Here is a 24451-nt window from a genome sequence, read left to right as displayed (position 1 = left end):
TTAGTAATTATAACAATGCTGATCATTTGCAAACCCAGTCAACCACACAAACAAACATTGACTTTCACCCGTTCGGCTTTACTCCGCTCAGCTCGTATGGCCCCATCCCCTTTTGTCTGCAGGGAAGTTTATTTCTAGATGCGACGGGGAATCCCCTGGCAGAGACATCACATACACTATGCATACATTCAAAAATCAGCTTATGATTCATTCAGATATCAACTCTAAATGTGTTCAAAAACCAACAGGGATGTGTTTCAAAATCATCTACATCTACATCTACATCTATCTACATGGATACTCTGCAAATCACATTCAAGTGCCTGGCAAAGGGTTCATCGAACCACCTTCACAATTCTCTATTATTCCAATTTCGTATAGCGTGCGGAAAGAATGAACACCTATATCTTTCCGTTCCTCCCTATGTAGGTTGGTGTCAACAAAATATTTTCGCATTCAGAGGAGAAAGTTGGTGATTGGAATTTCGTGAGAAGATTCCGTTGCAACAAAAAATGCCTTTCTTTTAATGATTTCCAGCCCAAATCCTGTATCATTTCTGTGACACACTCTCCATTTATTTCGCGATAATACAAAACGTGCTGCCTTTCTTTGAACTTTTTCGATGTACTCCATCAGTCCTACCTGGTAAGGATCCCACACCGCGCAGCAGTATTCTAAAAGAGGACGGACAAGCACAGTGTGGACAGTCTCCTAAGTAGGTCTGTTACACTTTCTAAGTGTCCTGCCAATAAAACGCAGTCTTTGGTTAGCCTTCCCCACAACATTTTCTACGTGTTCCTTCCAATTTAAGTTGTTCGTAATTGTAATACCTAGGTATTTAGTTTAATTTACAGCTTTTAGATTAGACTGATTTATCATGTAACCGAAGTTTAACGAGTTTCTTTCACCACTCATGTGGATGACCTCACACTTTTCGTTATTTAGGGTCAACTGTCAATTTTCGCACCATTCACATATCTTTTCTAAATCATTTCACAGTTTGTTTTGATCTTCTGATGACTTTATTAGTCAATAAATGACAGCGTCATCTGCAAACAACTGAAGACGGCTGCTCAGATTGTCTCCAAAGTCATTTATATAGATAAGGAACAGGAAAGGGCCTATAAAAATCCCTTGGCGAACGCCAGAAATCACTTCTGTTTTATTCGATGACTTTCTGCCAATTACTACGAACTGTGACCTCTCTGACAGGAAATCACAAATCCAGTCACATAACTGAGACGATATTCCATAAGCACGCAATTTCACTACGAGCCACTTGTGTGGTAAAGTGTCAAAAGCCTTCCGGAAATCCAGAAATACGGAATCTATCTGAAATCCCTTGTCAATAGCACTCAACACTTCATGTGAATAAAGAGCTAGTTGTGTTTCACAGGAACGATGTTTTCTAAACTCATGTTGACTGTGTGTCAATAGACGTAATTCATAATGTTCGAACACAATATATGTTCTAAAATCCGGCTGCATATCGACGTTAATGATATGGGCCTGTACTTTAGTGGATTACTCATACTACCTTTCTTGAATACTGGTGTGACCTGTGCAACTTTCCAGTCTTTGGGTACAGATCTTTCGTCGAGTGAGCTGTTGTATATGATTGTTATGTATGGAGCTAATGCATCAGCACACTCCGAAAGGAACCTAATTGGTATACAGTCTGGACTAGAAGACTTGCTTTTATTAAGTGATTTAAGTTGCTTCACTACTCCGAGGATATTTACTTCTACGTTACTCAAGTTGGCAGCTGTTCTCGATTCGAATTCTGTAATATTTACTTCGTCTTCTTTTGAGAAGGCATTTTGGAAGGCTGTGTTTAGTAACTCTGCTTTGGCAGCACTGTCTTCGATAGTATCTTCATTGCTATTGCGCAGAGAAGGCATTGATTGTTTCTTGCCGCTAACATACTTTACAAACAACCAGAATCTCTTTGGATTTTCTGCCAGGTTTCGAGACAAAGTTTCGTTGTGGAAACTGTTATAGGCATCTCACATTGAAGTCTGCGCTAAATTTCAAGCTTCTGTAAAAGATCGCTAATCTTGGGAATTTTGCATCTGTTTAATTTTGGCATGTTTGTTTTGTTGTTTCTGCAACAGTGATCTAACCCGTTTTGTGTACCAAAGAGGAACAGCTCTGCCATTTGTTAATTTATTTGGTACAGTTATCTCAATTGCTGCCGATACTATTTCTTTGAATTTAAGACACATCTGGTCTACACTTTTATTATCAATTTGGAATGAGTGGAGATTGTCTCTTAGGAAGGTGTCAAGTGAATTTTCATCTGATTTTTTGAATAGGTATATTTTTCGCTAATTTTTCGAGGATTTGGGAATTACAATATTCAATCTCGCTACGACAACCCTGTGTTCACTAATCCCTGAATCAGTTTTGATGCTCCTTATTAACTCAGGATTATTTATTGCTAAGAGGTCAAGTGTGTTTTCACAATTGTTTACTATTCACGTGGGCTCACGAACTAACTGCTCGAAATAATTTTCAGAGAATGCGTTTAGCACAATTTCGGATGATATTTAAGCATACCTCCAGAATTAAACACGTAATTTTGCCAACATATCGAGGGTAAATTAAAGTCACCACCAACTATTATCGTATGAGTCGGGTAAGTGTTTGAAATCAAACTCAAGTTTTCATTGAACCTTTCAGCAACTGTATCATCTGAATTGGGAGGTTGGTAAAAGGATCCAATTATTATTTTATTCCAGTTGCCAACAATGACCTCTGCCCATACTAACTCACAGGAAGTATCTACTTCAATTTCGCAACAAGATAAACTACTTCTGACAGCAACAAACACGCCACCGCCAACCGTGTTTAGCCTATCCTTTCGGAACACCGTTAGGTTCTTTGCAGAAATTCCGACTGAGCTTATATCTGGCTTTAGCCAGCTTTCAGTGTCTGTAACAATTTGAGCATCAGTGCTTTCTATTAGTGCTTGGAGCTCTGGTACTTTCCCAACACAGCTATACGACAATTTACAACTGTTATACCAATGGTTCCTGTATCTACGTTCTTCCTGTGTTCAGCCTGCACTCTTTGTGACTGAAGCCCTTCTTGTATTTTCCCGAGCACCTCTAACCTAAACAAACGCCCAGTCCATGCCACACAGCCCCTGCTACTCGTGTAGCCCCCTCCTGTGTATAGTGGACACCTGACGTATTCAGTGGATCCAGAAACCCAACCACCCTTTGGTGCAAGTCAAGGAATCTGCAGCCTACACGGTCGCAGAACCATCTGAACCTCTGATTCAGACCCTCCACTCGGCTCTGTACCAGAGGTCCGCAATTGGTCCTGTCGACTATGCTGCAAATGGTCAGCTCTGCTTTCATCTTGCAAGCAAGACTGGCAGCCTTTACCACTACTGTCAGCCGCTCGAAACCAGAGAGAATCTCTTCTGATCCAAAGTGATACACATCATTGGTACCAACGTGAGCAACCACCTGCAGTTGGCTGCACCTTGTGCTCTTCAAGGCATCCGGGAGAACCCTTTCCACTTCTGGAATGACTCCACCCGGTATGCACACTGAGTGCACATTGGTTTTCTTACCCTTCTTGTCAGCCAAGTCCCTAAGGGGCCCCATAACGCGCCTAACGTTGGAACTCCCAACTACCAATAATCCCACCCTCTGCGATTGCCTGGATCTTGAGGGCTGAGTGGTTTCCTCTGAAACAGGACAGGTGACAGCGTCTGGCTCAACGACAGTGTCAGCCACAGACAGCACCTGGAACCTGTGTCAGACAAACTGGGGAGAACTTAGTGTGGCCACCTGGGAAGTCTTTCGCTGCCTGCTTCACCCTGGGGCGACCTTTCTTGGATACTGGTGTGACCTGGGCAACTTTCCAGTCTTTTGGTACAGATCTTTCATCGAGTGAACTGTTGTATATGATTGTTAAGTATGACCACAGGTGAATGGTCAGCCTCAGTGTGAGCAGTAACTGGGTTGGCCACCATTGAGGACTGATCGGAGGACTCTGATGTGCTGGACATCCGTTGGATCCCCACAGCCGGCCCACAACAGCAGCGCCCATCCACTGCAGCCTCAAGCTGTGTAACTGAAGCCATCACAGCCTGAAGCTGAGAGAAAAGTGTCACTAATTCGGCTCGCATCCGCACACAACAATTGCAGTCCCTGTCCATACTAAAGTCCGTGGAAAACTAAACTATGCAGATAAATCGACTATTGGCACGTGCTGCGCAACACTACTCTAGACCCTGATGGAAACACACAAACTGCGTCTAGTAATACGCAGATATTTAAAAACCTAACTACTGAAGCACTCAGGTGAAACTAAATAATTTGCCCCTGATTAGGAACTTATAATACGTCACAAAATCAGTTTACTTTCTGACGCAAATGAAAGCGCGACAACTGTGGCTATTAGATATTAAATTTACACGTAGAAACTCAAGAAACTAAACTATTAAAGCACACAGATGATACAATAAAATTCACTCCTGGTTAGGAACTCGTAAATGATACAAAAGTGGTTACTTCCCTGTTGCTGCATCTGTCTCGGTCGGCTACTGCTGCTTGACTAAATGAATAATCGATAGACCAATGTGCGCTGGATGCTAGTCGCTTTGTGAAACAAGGTTTTTTCCTCAAGAATATGAATTTGGCGGCCCCCACCCCCTCCCCACCCTGAAATTGCCGCCCAGGGCAGACACCCCGGTTTGCCCCTCCCCTCTTCCGCCACCTAGATCTAGATCTCTTGCGCATGAGTGAACCTGGCAGCTTGGGTGCACCAGTAAAATCTTTACGTGTAGCATCTGGCTGCTTGATGCTACTGCTTATACAGCTAACAACTACACTTCCGTAGCCAGAAGCGGGAGAAGGTACTGCTCATATGCGACTCAACTGCGCATGTGCATGAGCCCGCTCGCAACTGCTCAAAGGAATCTAATGTAAACAACTGTGACATCATGCTCATTGGAGGCAATTTGTTGTTCTGAAGCATAGCATAGTCTTCCTAAAGCCTTTGACACATTTTGCTGTTGGCAGACGCTTGTATGAGCACTGTGTTTTGTTGTTGTATATGGCGCACTTCCTTTATAACTTAAGTTTTATTTTCTTTTTTTCCTCTCGTTCATGTCTTATTGCTGCAGTATTATTCTGCAGTACTGGCATACAGTAATATCCTTTGTTAGAATATTGGTTCTTACCAGCCAAAATTACGAGAATCTAACTGAAAACCAAAACAATGAAAAATTAACGGAATTCTAAAAAATTCCCGGGTTTTTCCCATATCTCCCGGTTGTGCCAGGTCGTATACACCCTGTGTTGCTTTGTTCTGTGATGCTCCAATTTCACTGGATTTTTAATAGTACCATATGATTATTATATTACATAACACTGTATGTAGAACACAGTTCCACATTTGATTACACTAATTATATCCTCGAACCTCTGATATGAATTTGACATTGGAGATGTTTCGCTGCTGCCAGTCTGTATGATTCATGGTAGCTGGATTGCCTAATATAACTGTTAAACACCAAAACCTATGTACATTTTTATATGATGTAGGTCTTACCAAACGGTCAGTTTCTTTTTATCATGTGATATTTTAGTATCAAGTGACACTGCAATAGCATCACATGCCTGTTGTATTGCATATAATTGTATATGTCTACGTATATTTTTATATGTGGTGGTTCTCACCAAATGGTTGGTTTGGTTTTATCATGTGACATTATATCATGCAACATTATAATAGTGTCATGTGACTATTATGTTATATAATGTTGTACTGACAAGAAATGAAAAAGAAAATAGGAAAAAATTATAAGAAGGAAAAAGGGAAGAAAAAAGAAGAAGAAAAGAAAATTTGTACAGAGGGGAAAAATATATTTTAATATATTTGTATCTTCTTCTATTGTAGCTCTTTTACTGTAATTTGAGCGCATGTTTATCTATCTGTGACTGTACTGTAGTGTCCACATATTTTAGAACCTGTTTGTTGACCTTGTAGCATCTTTGATCAACATTTGTGTGTTACCCTACAGGGTGGTGTTGTGCCTGAGCAGTGGTGCTGTTCACTTACAGCTGTTACATGTTTCTTTCTCTTTTTGTGTTTTGTGTTGATATTCACAGTTTTCACTTTTTTTTTTTTTTTTTTTTTTTTTTTGCTACCACTGTGAAGATGGTCCAAATCAGTGGTGAATAAATATATTGTACGACAGCACAGTGTGTATATCATACATTCATCTAACAACAAAAATAATCAATTATTGATAATATAATGTAACTGGATAGATAAAAGATCTATTCACAAAGCAATGGCATGGAAACACACACACAAAAGGATTTGACTTTTACAAGCTTTCGGAGCCAATGGCTCCTTTTTCTGGCAGAAGAGCTGACGGGGAAGGAAGAGGGCTGAGAGGTCCAGTACTGTTCCTTCAACCCTTTTCCTTCCCCTTCAGCTCTTCTGCCATAAGAAGGAGCCATTGGCTCCGAAGAGCATGTAGAAGTCAAATCCCTTTGTGTGTGTGCAACACTGCTTGGTGGGTAGATCTTTTATCTTTCCATTTACATTATGCATTCATCTAAGTTTAATATTTACACTTCTCACAGACCATAATTGTTAGGGCAACAGCAATAATCACAATTTTACTCAAATAATCATATTACTTGCTACAAGAGTAGGTCATACTCTAGATAAGAGCAAGAGCCACATGCAGCTCATGAGGCATGTGTGGCCACCCCTGCTATATATGGACAGAGATGAATACACATGAATTTAAGCATCTGAAATTGTGCACTAACAGACATAGAGGGGCATTAAGTGTGTACATTCTGAAATAAATGAAACAGTAGCTATAAGCAGATAAAGTAAAGACATGGCACATACACAAATAAGCAATGAGACAGTCACGGGTTGAGACAAATACAATCCAAGATAAATATTTAGCCTACAATGACAGTTTGCAGTTCATACAGTATAAACCAAGGCAGTTCACAAATGTACACATACTGCAAATATCTGTTGGTTCATTCCAAATCGTTCTATAAAAAGAGTCAATATGAAACAACTTGCTGGTCATATACACTGCACAATAGCAATAATAATAATAACACCTTGATATGTTATGAAGTTCTACAACATTTTGTAATCAGCATAGAAGACCAGTGGTATAAAAATTATGTTAATTAATAAAACCTAGACATTTCATTGTGTTTGGCACAACATGAAAATCTATTAATTAATGTGTTTCCAGACATCTACCTGAAGTAGAATAAATGACTTGAAATGTACACAAATCATTTTTCTTTTTCTACAAATAAGCAAACAAATTCTATCTCCAGTTTATAGCAGTTCCCAACCCCCCTACTCAAAAATCTATATTCTGCTTCTGTCCATCATACGTTCAACAACTAACAGAAAAAAGTGCCTTAAAGAAAGTATTACCTGATGAAGCAAGCCATTGATGTGTAAGGGTAATTAACAGCACCAAATCCTGATAGAAGAGCCATCACAGTGACTCCAATAACTCCTATTCTGCTGATCCCCTGCTCAATGGACAGTATGCCTTGTTTGGGACTCAGTATTGGAAATGGATCCCCAATCTTCCAGAAGAAATAGATGTAAACCAACCAGATCAGCACAGTAAGTGGTCGAATAAGTTGTCGTCTCACTATAGAGAAAGAGTAAATAATAGTCTGATCATTTGTTCATTTGTAATCTAATTGCATAATATCACACCACACTTTGCACTATATAAATAAAATGGAGAATAATATTCAAGCACGTTTCTTTTCCTGAATGCATTAAATGTGAAGAATATTTTCCCAAAAAGTTGAAAATCCAGGATGGAATGTAACAATATTATGAAAAGGATAATTGCTACTCACCATACAGCGGAGATGCTGTTGTAGATAGACACAAAAAAAAAAAAAAAAAAAAAGACTGTCAGAAAGTGAACTTTCAGCTAACAAGGCCTTAGTCTTCACAGACAAAACACACACACACACACACACACACACACAGTTCTGCTACAGACTAAAAACTGAGACAGTATGGCTCTCTCCATTCTATAGCCCTTCATTCCTCCCATGGTGTAGCGAGGGAGGGAAACGATTTAGGGTCAAACCTGTTGGCATTGTATCTATCTTGCCCTTCTTAGAGACTGCTGGTGCCATGTGGTCACAAGTGGGAGATGACTTAGTCTGCTTCATTGCGGATAATCCGCCCTGATGCCACCCACTCCGATCAGGTGCTGTCCCTATGGGTGCCACCCAGCCACAACAAAGGCCAATTGGCATGATGGACATTGCCGGGAGTCCTGATGCCCCAGGAAGACAAGCATCTACTCCTTGGCATACGTGGGGAGTTTATAGCTCAGGCATCAGCAGTGTGATCCCTGTGTTGTTAGGGGGCTACCACCAAATGGGTACATAATGGCCCCACCACAATGGACTGGCTACCGTGCAGGATACTGGCTGCAGAGAAATTCAATATTGTCATGGGGGGGAAAGAGGACAGGAGACAGCAGAAGAAGATGACATACCGCGGAAAGTGTCCTCACCCAAGGTGTCCTTTCCCATATGGCCCACACTTCTGTAGAATTTTGAAAGTGGCAGGTCAAACAATAGAATGGGACCTGAACTCATAGGGCCAAAAAGTGTGAGACTCCTTTTAGTCACCTCTTACGACAGGCACGAATACCTAGGGCCTACTCTAACCTCCGGGCCCGCAGGGGGATTGGGAGTTGGTGGGTGACTGGAGAGATGAGGCATGGGAGATCTGTTTTTGTATAAAGTTGGGAGGGAAATCATGGTCCGTGAAGGCCTGAGTGAGACACTCAATATATTTCAAGAGGGACTGCTCATCATTACAGATGCAACGGCCACCAGTGGCTAGGCTGTGTGGAAGGGATGTCTTGGTATGGAACGGGTGGCAGCTGTCGAAGTGTAGGTGGTGGCTGTTACATTTGAGATGGATGGTGGTGCTGATGTAGCCATCTTTGAAGTGAAAGTCAACATCGAGGAAGGTGGCTTATGGGTTGAGTAGTACCAGATGAGATGAATGGGGAAGAAGGTGCTGAGGTAGTGGAGGAATGTGGATAGGGTGTCTTCACCCTTAGTCCAGATCATGATGATGTCATCAGTGAATCTGAGCCAGGTGAGAGGTTTTGGATTATGGTGTTTAGAAAGGATTCCTCGAGATGTCCCATGAATAGGTTGGCATATGATGGTGCCATGTGGGTGGCCATAGCCGCAACCTCTCACCTAACAGTTTGTGTGGACATTAGCCTACAAATCAATTCTAAATATTTATTAACAGATTTTAACTAAATTTATTGTTTCATTGCAGGCATAATGTAAACAGTGTTCAGCAGCATGTTCTAACACTGCATGGTCACCTCTGTTCTTGGCTACAGTTTGGTGGTGACCATTCACTTGGATGGTTTTTGGTTGGTGGTTATGTCCACATTAAATCCTGTGCACAAGCTGCACCAGAGCTGTTACATGACATGGCTGCTTTCACAGGTGGCTCTGCCACATATTAAATAGAATAAGTTTGTGATGGGACTGCAGAAGGATGTGCTGGGTAGATGAATATGGCAGGTCTTGCACCAAGCCTCTTGTGACTCCACAGTAACAAGAAAAAAAGAGTCATACAGAAGACGCAATGTAAACGATACACAGAAGAATTGTTGTGAGAGGTACAAACTAAAATGACATAGAGAGACCAAGTCAGTGCTCCTCCATGCGTACACAGGTGCGTCTCTGGTAGATGGCATGTGCACACTTCCTACAGGCAGCTTCTAGTGGCTGACATGAGCTGATACAGTTGGCGATTGATTTAAGTACGTAAGTGTGGCAACACTACACTCAGCGCACTCACACTCATATGCAGTACTAGCAGCATACAGCACACCTCTCTCTTATGTGAACAGGGTGCCCAGGCGATGGAGGAGACACCAGCAGCACAATGTGAGGCACATCCACTGGATCCTGAGCAGCAGCAGCCGGTGACAATGGCAGGGACGGGATGATGTGTTGAGCAGGCACCGAAGCATAGGGCTTGAATGTGCAGAGATGGGAACACGCCCAAGGGTGGTGGGCCCATGTGGCACCTGAAAATACCACAGGGGGAGAGGGTGCCATCGTCATCTCTGTGTCACCAGCAGCAGGCACGTCCCGGTGCGGAAGAAACAGTGCTGGACCCACTGGTGATGATGGCTGAGACGACAATGCAAAAGGGTCCATTGGAAGTGGCCTATCCAGAACAGCAGGCTGTGGCAATGGACCTGAGGCCACAGATGGTCCGATGCTTGGCGCCAGGAAGCTAGAACCTGAGGACTCTGCAAGTAGATGGAAGCACCTCCACAGCAGGCAACTACAGGCTCAAGACAGAGGGTGACAATGTGGGCTATGGCGACAGGGGTCACATCTGTGAACTGGTAGCTGCTGCCCATGGCAAGCGGGAGTGCAACGGATCAAAGTGGTGCACCATCAGCTGGCCAGACATATGGATATCACATAGACAGCATCCAAGGCAGTGGACGGTATTCATTTGGGCCAGTGACCAAACCCTAATGCCCACACTGATGATCACACCATGAATTGGTAGGATGAACCCAATCATGGCAGTTGCAATGCAGGCAGAAGAAGGTGGAGTAGCGTTCCTGGCTGCCAGCTGTGAAGTAACTAAGCCGGGCTCTGCTTCCCAGAGACATGAAGCGACAAGTGCTCAGAAAACGGAGAAGAATGTCATCTGGCAAAGAATACAGAACAAAATTTTTCATTTGGGACTTGAATGTACGCACTAGTCATTCCGCCTCGCTATTTGATTGAGTGTGGAATGGTGGAGTCATAACATGACTAATGCCATGATGAGAACAAAATAACTGAAGGTGTGAGAAACAAACTGGTAGCCAATATCAGAAGCTAAGGCACACTGCAAACTTTCAACAGAAAAAACCCTCAAAAGTGTACAAACTGTGACCCTAGCTGACATCGACAAACAGCAGAGAATGTTAGGAAACTTGGAAAATGTATGCACAACCAAGGGCCAATAGGAATTCAGGAAGGGACTTACAAAGTCTACATGAAAGCATTCCCATGGTTGGCGTGGAGCGGGCCAAGCGGACAGAGATGCCATGGGAGCTGCCTGTTGTCAGGCACACTGCTCACAAGCTGTGATAAAATTGACAATTTTGCCCTCAATCCCTGGCCAAAAAACATGTCTCCTAGCTAACTGTTTAGTGTGTGAAACTCTCCACTGGTCCTGGTAGAGAAGGCATAGACCCATGTGCCATAATGCAACAGGAATGACTACTCTAAGAAAGAGGTCTTCCATGGACAACAGCAAAACACCGTGAAAAACAGAGGTGACACCGTAACGAAAAATAGTTATGCAGGAGGTCCAAAGCACAACCCAGCGGTTTTATGGCAAACCCTGTTGAACAAATCAAACAACCTGGCAGAGAACTGGGGCGGTGGCCACAGCAGCTGCTATGTACAAGCTCATAATTGGGAAACCCTCAAACATGGCCTGCATTTCAGTATCAAGATGGAAGCAAAGCACTTCTTCATGATCAAAGTTGCGATCAGTATCCACAGGAAGGTGGGACAAGGCATCTGCATTGGCTGTTTGGACGTAGATCTACAGTGGATTTCGTAATTGTAGTGAGACAAGAACAGCACTCAGCAGTGTAGGTGGTGAGCTGCCTTGTCAAGCAAGGAAGTGTGAGGGTTAATGAAGGAAACCAAATGTTTATGGTCAGTAATAAGATGAAACTGGAAGCCATACAAAGAAAACATGAAATTTCTGGAGAGCACAACTGTGGTAAAAGCATCTTTTTCCACCTGATAGTAATGCTGCTGGGCTGGACTGAGAGATTTAGAGGTGAAAGCTACAGGTCATTCAGAGCTGTCGGCATATCAGTGCGCTAGGACCATACTGATGCCACACTGTAAGGTGTCAGTCGCCAAAATTATGTGCTGGTCACAAAAGAACATAGCTAAACAAGGGACCAAGAGTAGCTTGGATATCAATATTTGAAGAGCAGTAAAGCATGTTTGCAGTCCGGGTTCCAGCAAAAAGTACCTTCTCGCATAACAAGGCATGCAATGGGTGGGCCAATGTGGCTGCCCCAGGCAGGAATTCTTGGTAGTAGGCTATCCTCCATAAGAAAGCCTGAAGTTCCCTGGTGGATGAGGGGCGAGGCATTTAAATGTAACAGCAGAGATGTGGTCTGGCAGAGGGCAAACCCAATCGCACAAGACCTTGAGCCCCCAAGTAAACAATAGAAGGTAAAAAACAGAAAATTTCGTGAGGATACACCATAAGCCTGCAGACTAAAAGACAGACAACAAAGCCTGCAGACTGTAAGACAGAAAAGAAAGTGCACAAATTTTTCAAGTGATCAACCATGGAGGAGCCCATGACAACAATATAATCCACATAATTAATGCAACCCAGGACAGGCATAGTTAATTTCTTTACAAATGTTTGCAAAATAGCAGGGGCACTAGCCGCACCACAAGGAAGGCGCAAATACTGATAGCGACCAAAAGGAATATTCAAAAACAGAACTCGCCAAGACTTTTCATTCACAGGAACCTGCTGAAGTGCGCTACATCTGCATACTACCTATCCTAGTAAATTGATATAGAGATTTTGAACAAGAAAACTTTAAGAATCAGTGCTTCTAAGCATAGAAAGAATTTTAGAAACAAATCATGAAATTTAATTCTGCTCAGCCTACACTCTTGCAAACGGAGCAGATGGGTGGTTCACAGGCAGCACAAATTGCACACACACACTGCAGAGTGCCTTCATTCTGCTGCCTCTCAGGTACATAACCACAGAAAGCATTATTCAGCAGCTGCTGCACTGAAATACTTTGTACTTGTATATAATTTAGAAGTAAAACCAAACAATGGAAAATCCAGGATGGAATATATCAATATTATGAAAAGGATAGTTGCTGCTCACCATACAGCGGAGATCCTGAGTCGCAGATGGGCACAACAAAAAGACTATCAGAAAGTGAGCTTTCAGCCAACAAGGCCTTTGTCAGAAACAGACAAAACACACACACACACACACACACACACACACACACACACACACACACACGTACAATGATTTCTGGAAGCCAAAGCCAGACTAGAAGCAGCAGTGCATAATGGGAGAAGCAACCGGGTGGGAGTAACATGGTTGCAGGGGCAGAGGGAGGAATAGCAGAGTAGGGATGGGGGATGGTAAAGTGCTGCTAGTGGGAGCAAGAAGGACAAGGTGGAGAAAGGGTACGGCAGCTAGGTGTAGTCAGGAGGTTAGATGGAGGGCAACAGAGAGAGGGAGGGTAGTAGAAAAGGAGAGAAGTAAAAAGACTGAGTGCAGTGGTGAAATAGAGGTTTGCATAATCCTGGAATGGGAACAGGGAAGGGGCCAGATGGATAAGGACAATGACTAACAAAGGCCAGGTGGGTTACGGAAACATCGGGTATACTGCAAACAAAGTTCCCACCCACGCAAACCAGAAAAGCTGGTGGTGGTGGGAAGGGTTCAGGTGGCAAAGGATATGATGTAGTCATTGAAACGAAGAACATTGTGTTAGGTGGTGTGCTCAGCAAGAGGGTGGTCCAGTTGTTTCTTGGCCAAAATTTGTCAGTAGCCAGCCATGCGGGCAGGCATCTTGTTGTTTGTCTTGCCCATGTAGACTGCAGAACAGCAGTTGGAGCTTAGCTTGTAGATCACATGACTGGTTTCACAGGGAGCCCTGCCTTTGATGGGATAGGTGATATTTGTAACCGGACTGGAGTAGATGGTGGTGGGAGGATATACGGGTCAGGTCTTGCATCTAGGTCTATTTATGGATGTGAGCCATGAGGCAATGATTGGGAGCAGTGGTTGTGTAGGGACAGATGAGGATATTGTGTATGTTTGGTGGGCAGCGGAATACCACTGTGGGAGGGATGGAAAGGATAGTGGGTAGGGCATTTCTCATTCCAGGGCACAACAACAGGTAGTCAAAACTCTGGCAGAGAATGTAATTCAGTTGCCCCAGTTGTGGATGGTACTGAATCACAAGTGGAATGCTTCTTTGTGGCTGGACAGTGGGACTTGGGAGGTGTTGGGTAACTGGAAAGATATGACACAGGAGATCTGTTTTTGTACAAGGTTGGGAGGGTAATTACGGTCTTTAAAGGCCTCAGTGAGACGGGTTGGTATATTTCGAGATGGACCTCTCATTCACTGCAGACGTAACAGCCATGGGTGGCTAGGCTGTATGGAAGGGACTTCTCAGTATGAAATGGGTGGCAGCTGTTGATATGGAGGTACTGCTGATAGTTGGTTTGGTTGAGATGGACAGAGATATTGATTAGCCATCTTTGGGGTGATGGTGGGTGGATAATTTGATAAGGCCATTTGGGGGGATGCTATGAGCGAAGCAAAAACACAGGAACAGTACGTGGGATTGGGTTGTGGCTAAAGATAAGGAAACTTTTCTCTACTGACGCAGAAGGAAGGAGCAAGGATCCATGGTGGTGGTGGAAAAAAAAATGGGAAAACACATCCCACCAAATGGCCTTACCATAAAATTATCCACCTCTGGCTGCCACCCTACCTTCCACAATGACCTCCATCTGTTCAGATTCTGCCAATCCTTATGCCTCACCAACACAGTCCTGCAAAACCATATCAGTCAACCCAAACCTCCTTGCAATACCTTGTCTCCATCCATAAAAATCTCCTGCTATGCAATCCCAGATTCCTGGATCCCATAATGCACACTGAAACTCTTGCCCTCCAGGAACTAGAGCAACATGCACAACACCACCTCAAAAAACACTCCACTCTGCTCACTTCCTACTGCCGCCTTGGATTACCACTGTCCACCACCTCAACAACAACCACCAAACCTCCCCCACATCCCCTCATAGCTGACAAACCCTGTCCCCCAGACCTGCTACATTTACTCTACCCACCAAAACTCCCTCCCACCACCACACAGAGTCTTAGAACCTAAACAGACTTGAAACACAGTCATGAACTTTTCCTCAAAAAGTCTTAGCCCCACAGAAAGACCCGTTCTTCCCAATGGCCTCACCTTTTGCCCCGCTCGGAAATTCAATTATGTAGGGCTTCTTAAACACATTCTCACATTCTCTCGGTCCCTACAGTGGAAACACTTTCTCGCTACCAACCCTATCAATCAGACTCAACCAGAGACCAACGTTGAACCCTGCCTGACTTAGTTTGCTCCTCCATCCAACTGTGATCCACCCTCACAGCCCCCAAATCACCCCCTGTCTACTTTCTACAATTTCTTAACCTCAAACCTTATGTTACCATCATTCCTCAAATCCCTCAACATGCAAACTAACCTTACATCTGCAAAAAGAACTGTAATCCACAACTTAAAAACTGATCCCATCCTTAAAATCCTACCTGCTGATAAAGGCTTGACCACTGCTGTTTTGCACCGCAAAGATTATCTGGCAGAAGCACTCCGCCAGCTATCACATTCATCCACCTACAAGCCCTGTCACAGTGACCTCATTCCAGAAATCCAGTGTGATCTCAAGTCTCCCCTCAAATTCTTAGGCGCATCCCAGAACCTCTCTCCGGAGTCCATCCCTCTCTTCACCCCTAACAGTCCCCACTCTCCTACCTTCTACATGCCTCATAAAGCCAATAAACACAACCACCCAGGATGACCCACTGTGGCGGTTACTGTGCCCCCACTGAGAGAATCTCTGCACATGTGCATGCACTCTAGTTTGGAAAAGGATTCTTTTGAAAGCCACCAAGTATTCAAAGTTTTTAGTCTTGTTTACGCCCCTTTTGATGACTCACTGCCACTTACTATTCAGTGAATTGGTATCTGTACTCCAACATTATCAAATTCTGACAGACCATTATACTTTCACAGATTTATAAATTCTCACTAGTTTGGTGTGTTTAAAAAAACATGTAATTTCTAGATATTAAAAATCTTGGAAAAGTGAAGATCTATAGACTGACAACGTTAAGGTATGTCAAACACAATGCCTCTTCCCTCACGCACAATCTGACACATGGGAACAAAAGTGTATGCCCAATAATTAATGGAAAGAGCACACAAATTCAAGTGTGTTCTCATGCCCACACGTTGCCTCATCGTTCAAGCAGTCTGCTACATATCCATTCTTTGCTCAGAAATTTGTGCTGTTAATTGTGATGAAAGGTGTGACAAACAGAAATCACAAGGTGACTGTAGATACAAGAAATCAAAGTGATGGCAATGTTTTGTTTCCAAATTCCACAATGAGGTCACAGCAAGACTTATGATTTCCCACTTGGAAAATCGCAGAGACAAAATTGGCAAAATAGCTCATTAGCTGACAACCAGCAACCTATATACCAGTTCGAACTATTTATGCTGCAATTCAAAACAAAATATTTCAGTGATTATTCCTGAAGCAGAAATACTTAAGGGAGATCTGTAGTCATTCTGTGAAGGTTAATTGACTTTCAATACATCATTTGTATCTTATTTTATAAAATGCTGATTACACAACTCTCACAAGAGATTACAGCATGCATAAATTTCAGTGTGCTTTCTCTGGAGTCAACGGACATTATTTCACACAAATTACCTTACAGCATAATGTCAACATACTACACAACAAAACACTCATGGGTACCAAATGCCTGTCACCTGCTAAAGAGTGAAACAGATTCCCTCCAAAACCTGGGAAGCAATGTGTTTTCATGCGCGAGCTCCGTTTTGAGGAAATTAGGTTTGTAGAAATGCACATGCATAGATGTGCTGTTGGAAATGTAAGTGATTGTGCAAAGTTGAACAGAAAAAAGGCAGAAATGCACATGCATAGATGCGCTGTTGGAAATGTAAGTGGTTGTGCAAAGTTGAACAGAAAAAAGGCATTGTGTAGACACACCTTTATTGAAATGTCATTGATGAAATGATTCTGCAGCAAAAGTGGGAATGAAGCTTTTTCTGTTAAAGTAAAAGTGGCCAACAGTAACAATGATTGAATAATGTGCTTACAGAATCGCCATATGCATTGAGAGGATTATTGTTAAGATGGAAGTCCACCCCCTTCCAAAAATACAATCATAACTACTATTGCCATCATAAGCACAGAGTATGCTTATTAGATTCAAGGTATTTTGTTGTTTAGCTTCCTTCACAACTGATAGTTTGCTGTTCATAACAATACTACATATAAAACATATTTGTGTTGGCAGAAGAGTAAGTGAATCATCTGTTGTTAAATGGGTATAGTCTTCCTGTCACCTCCATTTACATCTATATTTTCTGTGTGGTCACGGATTCTTTTCAGTTTAGTCATAATCCCTAGGCATATGTCTTTCCTGGTGCCAAAATCACAAAACTGAGTTTAGAGCTACATAAACAGTCTTTCTTTGGGTGGCAAAAGGAAGGTAATACGAGACGAGTGGAACCTCTGATAACCACAGGTAAAAGGAATAGTATTAACAGTGTTGAAGAAACTACCATCTTATACACCTTAAACAAAATTATCAAAGATCTGTATTAGGGCACTCATATCATAAACACAGTCCTAACTGCAAGTTCAATTTTTCCAGACTGCACATTTATGGAAGAATATGAAAATCAGTTCATCGTTTGTACAAGACCCTTTCTTAAAAATGCCTCAGTGGAATGGCTAGTGAACCCAAAATTTGAATGTCAGAGCTTTTATTCGTTCACAACAGTGTCTAATAACTAATATGATAACAGCTGACACTGAAAAATAAAGGTACCAGTAAATGTAAGCATACGACTAAGGCTCTTTTCACCCAAAAGACTGTGCATCTGGATGCAGTGAGCTGCTTCATTTTACCAGTCATTGGTACACAGACTCAAACTCCCACTGACTATGGCTCCAATGTCAAATAGTAGCTTAACTGCTGCCTGTTGGAAAAACAAAGCTGATGATAATTTATGGTGGAGGGCACTAAACAGCAAGGTCATTAGTGCCAAAAAACAAAATTGGGTCACTCAGTAAGTAGTTCTTCATTACATTTAGGGGGCTTTCCGTTGCCCTTGCCTTCACGAGACAACTCAAATGGATCCTGAGAATATTTTTCAGTTTTTAGCATATATTGGGGATGTCCACAGAACGACACTGCAATCATTCTTTCAAAAAGTGGACACCAAAATGCGGAATAACTGCGAAAGTGAGAGTGAGTGTGACTCTGAAGAGAAAAAAATAAATTTCTTTGTTTCAAAAAAATATGGAATATTGTATAACTAGCAATGGTAAACAACAGCCAGAAAAACACAGCTGCTGTCATACCGAAGTGTAGCAAAACAATGTGTGTAGAGTGATAAGCAGTACCATGCATGACTGACAGTCAGTGGCTCATCAAAGCTCTTAGGGGTCCATATGGACGAGAATATAAATTGGAAAACACACATTTTGGGACTCCTAAAACAGCTTAGTTCAGCTACATTTGCACTTACAATAATTGCAAATCTTGAGGAGAGACAACTCAACTGACATATTTTACTTATTTTCATTCGATAATGTCATATGGAATAATGTTCTGGGATAATTCATCTTTGAGAAAGAAAATCTTCAATGCGCAAAAACATGCTGTAAGAATAATAAGTGGTGCTCACCCATGAACATTTTGTAGAAATCTGTTCAAGGAGTTGGGCATTCTGACTAATGCTTCACAGTATATTTATTCCCTATGAAATTTGTTGTAAAAAATCCACTACAGTTCAAAAGGAACAATGAGATACATATTTGTAATACCAGAGGGAAAAATGACATTCATTATTCCACATTAAGGTTGTCTTTAGCACAAAATGGAATCCACAAAGCAGCAACAAAAATGTTTGATACCTCACCCAGTGACACAAAATGTCTGACAGACAGCAACGTAAAATTTGATGGCAAACTGAGGAAGTTTCTCCCAGAGAACTACTTCTGTTCCATAGAATAATTTGTATTACTGTAACATGTAAAGATGGTGGGTGGGAATTACTAATTCGCATCTGTATATCTATTTTCTTTTTGTAACGTTACAAATGTAATTGTATGGACAAATTAATTTGTGATGTGAATATAAAATGACTCATTCTACATCATCGTGATCTTAGGTGTACAGTGAACCATGGAACATGTAACTCACTAACTAACTTGTAGTGACTGCTCACTTCACAAGCTGCATAATAGCTACAGTGAGCTGAAGGCAAAGACACACACCTTTCATGTGAGAGGCCATATAAAGTTCAATGTATACACAGTCGCTTGAGCTCACCACATCTGGATGCAAGGCCTCTTGTGTGAAAGGGTGATCTGGAGTTGTGAAAAGTGTAGATGGCTAGTACAGGTTTCCACCAATACAGGTTTCCCTGAAGCTGATTTATAGTTCAATTGTTGACATATTCCTTTGATCATAAATAACTTATGATGGTGTGAGAGACCAGTTGTTCTCTAAGAAAAGCATACAGAAAATAGCTGTTGCAAGGAAAGAAAGACTTCCATAATCAAATCTTTCAGCTGCAAGCCCAGTACACTATCTTCAAAGAGATGGAGAAAATTAAGCACACAGGTGCTGTCACCGATAAACACAATGTATACTTACCAAAGCGAATATTACTCAGAATGAAGTAGCCAATATAAAATGGTATAAGTACTATCACCATGAACAACATCAGATACAATCCAACATTCCAGTGGAAGTATCTTGAGCTGGAAAAAAAAAAAGAATTAACCTAAGAGATTCCTAGGACAGTTTCATGTATTAAATAATTGCAAAAATTATCCTGAATGTCAATAAGTTACAAAAAAATGTATGCGTGAATGGCAATGAGAAAAAGAAATATCTATCCAGCAATCAATGAAGTAGTTCTGATTTTATCTTATTGTTTAGCACTGCATAAACATGCAAAAATGAGCTGCTTTCCATATAACAAAAAACCTTTGTAGGAAAAAGCAGATATAGGCTGAGATTCACTGGAAGAATCCTAAGAAAAATGTCTCATCCAGGAAAGAAGTGGCTAACAAAATACTTTTTTTAACCTATTCTTGTGTCATATTTGTCAGTGTGGGATACTACCAGGTAGGACTAATAGAGAAGATATAGAGGATCCAAGCAAGAACAGTGCGTATCATCACAGGTTTACTCATCAAACATTACAGTATTATGTAGATGCTTTTCAGACTCCAATGGCAGACCCTACCAAAGTGGCATTGAGGATCATGGAGAGGATTATGGTTAAAATTCGGAGAGTGTACTTTCCAAAAACATTCAGGCAACATATTTCTTTCAGATATATATTTTTGTATCTGACAGTGATTCAGATTCCTCACTTAACAAGGGTGTGGAAACATCAGAGGTACTAAGACTGCAAGTGGCTGCTGCGGGCTTCCTCACCAGGGGAGTCACCGCCAAGATATGCATTTCACGTGGCACCATCCAGTGACGAATGTTTGGTGCTGGGCCTGTGGCCCGGCTTATGGCATAGTTTATTCCTTGGTGTACTTTGTAGCTGTTCTTATCACATTACTGCACAGCCAAGTTGACTTAGTTTGTTTCCGGTCTCGAATGGTTACTGATTTGGAACTGTTTTATCACTACCCCAACTTTGCTATGTCCTGGACTCATTAGGGCTTCGCTCACTTTGTGGAGTCAGTCTCTTATAAGAACATATGTTCACTTTCCTGTGGTTTGCTGTATCTACCACAGCAAGTACGATTAATAGTTTCTACCCCCACCACATAGGACAGAAAATGCACCAACGAAAAAACAGTTGCAACATCAAAAAATAATTAATGTACATTAATGAAATTTTGAGAATACATTCGCCTAGGTAAGATATTTAAGTGATTGATGTTGCAAGATCACAGGGTAATGTAAGCATGATATAAGCAATCGCAAATGTGAAATGCTGGTACATCAATAACTGGTGTAACCACCAGAACGTTGAATACAAGCATGCAAATGTGCATGCTTCGCGTTGTACAGGTGCCAGGTCAGATTGTGGGATGGAATTCTATGCCTGTTGCACTTTGTCAGGCAGTACAGGGACGATTAATGCTGGTTGTGGAGGATCCTGGAGTTATCGTCTGACGATGTCCCAAATGTGCTCAATTGGAGAGAGATCTGGTGATCGAACAGGTCAAAGTAACATGTTGACACTCTGTAGAGCATGTTGGATGGCAACAGTGGTATGCAGGTGAGCATTATCCAACTGGAAAACAACCCCTGGAATGCTGTTCATTAATACCAACACAATAGGTCGAATCACCATACTGACACAAATTTGCAGTCAGGGTGTGGGTTAACCACAAGAGTGCTCCTGTTGTAATACAAAACTGCACCCCAGACCATAAACCCAGATGAAGATCCGATGTGTCTAGCATGCATAAGGGTTGGTTGCAGGCCCTCAACTGGCCTCTTCCTAACCCACACATAGCCATCACTGGCACCAAGGCAGAACCAGATTTCATCAGAAAACACAACAGACCTCCACTATGCCCTCCAATGAGCTTTTGCCTGACACCACTGAAGTCGCAAATGGAGGTGGTTTGGGGTCAGTGGAATGCACACTACAGGGCATTTGGCTCGGAACTGTTCTTGAAGTAACTGATTTGTAGAAGTTTGTTGTGCCACTGTGGTGTCAACTGCTGCTCAAATTTCTGCTGCAGCTGCAGTACAATATGTCAGAGCTATACGCCGAAATGACGGTCTACCCTCTCAGTAATGCCACATAGCCATCCACAGCTCAGTAATCCTGCAACCGTACATTCTTGTGATCACTGCTGTCAGCAATCCTGTACAGTGGCTACATTCTTCCCAAGTATTTTTGCAATACTTCAGAAAGAACATCCAGCTTCTCCTAGCCCTATTACAAGACCTTGTTCAAACTCAGAAAGGTGCTGATAATGGCAGCTTTGTCACCTTAAAGGAATTCTTGACTAACATTAACTCACCACATCCATCTCAAGGGTAACTAACACTCATGAGTGTTACTGCATATATTTAAAGCAAAACTGATTTGCATTCTCATAGAGGCACTACTAGTGCCACTCTTATGCAACTGGTGTGAAATTTGAATAGACATCATCTTTAGATGCAGAAACACGCCTTTCAACTTTTGTTTGTGTCGCACAACTTCTGATTGGTGTTATGATTTCCTTTTTCTTTTGTTTCCCCCTGTTGGTGTATACAGGGTGTTACAAAAAGGTACAGCCAAACTTTCAGGAAACATTCCTCACACACAAATAAAGAAAAGATGTTATGTGGGCATGTGTCCAGAAACGCTTAATTTCCATGTTAGAGCTCATTTTAGTTTCGTCCACCTACACTCAATGGAGCACGTTATCATGATTTCATACAGGATACTCTACCTGTGCTGCTAGAACATATGCCTTTACAAGTACGACACAACATGTGGTTCATGCACGATGGAGCTCCTGCACATTTCAGTCGAAGTGTTCGTACACTTCTCAACAACAGATTCGGTGACCGATGGATTGGTAGAGGCGGACCAATTCCATGGCCTCCACGCTCTCCTGGCCTCAACCCTCTTGACTTTCATTTATGGGGGCATTTGAAAGCTCTTGTCTACGCAACCCTGGTACCAAATGTAGAGACTCTTCGTGCTCTTATTGTGGATGGCTGTGATACAATACGCCATTCTCCAGGGCTGCAGCAGCGCATCAGGGATTCCATGCGACGGAGGGTGGATGCATGTATCCTCGCTAACGAAGGACATTTTGAACTTTTCCTGTAACAAAGTGTTTGAAGTCACGTTGGTACGTTCTGTTGCCATGTGTTTCCATTCCATGATTAATGTGATTTGAAGAGAAGTAATAAAATAAGCTCTAACATGGAAAGTAAGCGTTTCTGGACACATGTCCACATAACATATTTTCTTTCTTTGTGTGTGAGGAATGATTCCTGAAAGTTTGGCCGTACCTTTTTGTAACACCCTGTATATATCTCACAAAATAACCATAACATGAAAAATGAGAGAAATTATAACTGATATGGAAACTTACAGATATTGTTCATGTGCACAATTTGCAAGTGGAGCAGGAAAACAGGGACAGATCACTGATACCAGAAGCAACTTCCACAGCACCACACAAAATTTCCTTGTCTGCCTTTGTTCAGTAAAATAGCGTCAGTGACAGTATGAATACTTTCTATTAGCTTGCATTTGTTATCTTAGGAAGTTTGGTACTGCAAATCTGTGTCTATAGGACAACAGGGTTTGTTTTTGTTTATTGTTTTCATTCTTTGTAGTTCATAGTTCTGTAGGGTAGCTTAGCACCACCTGTAACATCACAGTTGTGTGGTTTTGAATTTTAATATTAGGATGGATAGTGAGTATGTTTACTATCTATGAGCACAGGAGGAGTTGTCTGCAGTTCACAAACAGCTGAAGATGCTGTTAGTCACCACAGGCTGCTGCCTCGGGGTATAGTGGTGGTGGAGAAAGCGGTGCACTTCAAGTGTCACATGTTTTTGCCTCATGAGCTCTGCTGCAGAGGCAACTTCAGCATACCTGATGGAGAGGAACTGCACTCACTTCAGGATGTGGAAACTGACCCTCCGCCCTCGCCCATTCATCCTACAATGGTCAAGTGGCCACTCCTGCAGCAAGGTCTGAGCTGGCACACAGGGTGAGGGGTTTGTTAGTTATCTGGAGCTCCAATGTTAGGTGTGATATGAATCCCCTTAGGGAATAGCATTGAGAGTTGGAAAGAAGTAAAAAAGTCCAATATGCACACAGGACATCTGCCAAGGAGCGTCATCCAAGATGGGGAGGAGAAACTGCCTGCAGCTAATGAGGGTGAATGTTGTTGCCACCTGCAAGTTGTGGCTCATGTTGGCACCAATGATCCCTGTCGCTTGGGTTCTGAGGTCATATTCAGTTACTACAGGTGGTTGCCACAAATAGTGAAGATTACTGACCTTGCTTGTAGGGTGCAAGCAGAGCTTACGATATGCTGTACAATAACCACAATTAATCAGGATTCTTTGGTTGGTAAATCTCAACAAGAGACTCCATTGTTTCTGTGATGGTCATTGCTGCAGATTTCTGGACCTATGTTATGGTATGTAAGGTCCTATGATGAACACTCGCCAGTGAACATGCAGAGAGAGCGATCAGATTTTATAAAAAGAGACTTTGAATGTTGTGTTTTTAACAGTAAATTGCTGAAGTATTCATAACAAAGTGATTGAATTTACTGCCATCCAGGAAAGCTGTCAGCTCAAATTACATTCAGAACTGAGAGCTAAATGAGTCCCAAAAGTAGAAAGCTCAAACATATTTATTGAGGTGGAATATATATCTAAAATGCAGGGGGAGTGTTCATTGCAACCGAAAAAATATTATGTCTATCAAAATCAAAACTGAATAGGTAAAAAATCTACTCGCCAAGTGGTAGCAGAACAT

General features: G+C 42.1%; 1 protein-coding gene across 2 annotated transcripts in view; it reads right to left on the bottom strand.

Annotated features, from left to right (window-relative positions):
• The window catches only part of LOC126458089 (Golgi pH regulator A), a 105347-nt gene that overhangs the window by 67163 nt on the left and 13733 nt on the right, over window positions 1–24451 (bottom strand). For both annotated transcript variants that reach the window (XR_007585573.1, XM_050094907.1), the window contains exons 3-4: window positions 19624–19730; window positions 7450–7675 (exon numbers count right to left, since the gene is read on the bottom strand). Coding sequence is in view for 1 of the 2 variants with exons in the window: in XM_050094907.1 (XP_049950864.1) it covers window positions 7450–7675; window positions 19624–19730 (333 nt within the window). In the remaining variant the exon portion in view is untranslated. The remainder of the gene's footprint in view (window positions 1–7449; window positions 7676–19623; window positions 19731–24451) is intronic.

This window comes from Schistocerca serialis, chromosome 2 (genome assembly GCF_023864345.2).
Source record: "Schistocerca serialis cubense isolate TAMUIC-IGC-003099 chromosome 2, iqSchSeri2.2, whole genome shotgun sequence".
Taxonomy (NCBI): Eukaryota; Metazoa; Arthropoda; class Insecta; order Orthoptera; family Acrididae; genus Schistocerca; species Schistocerca serialis.
Note: the sequence above shows the minus strand (reverse complement) of the source record. Positions and strands in the feature narration are given on the sequence as shown.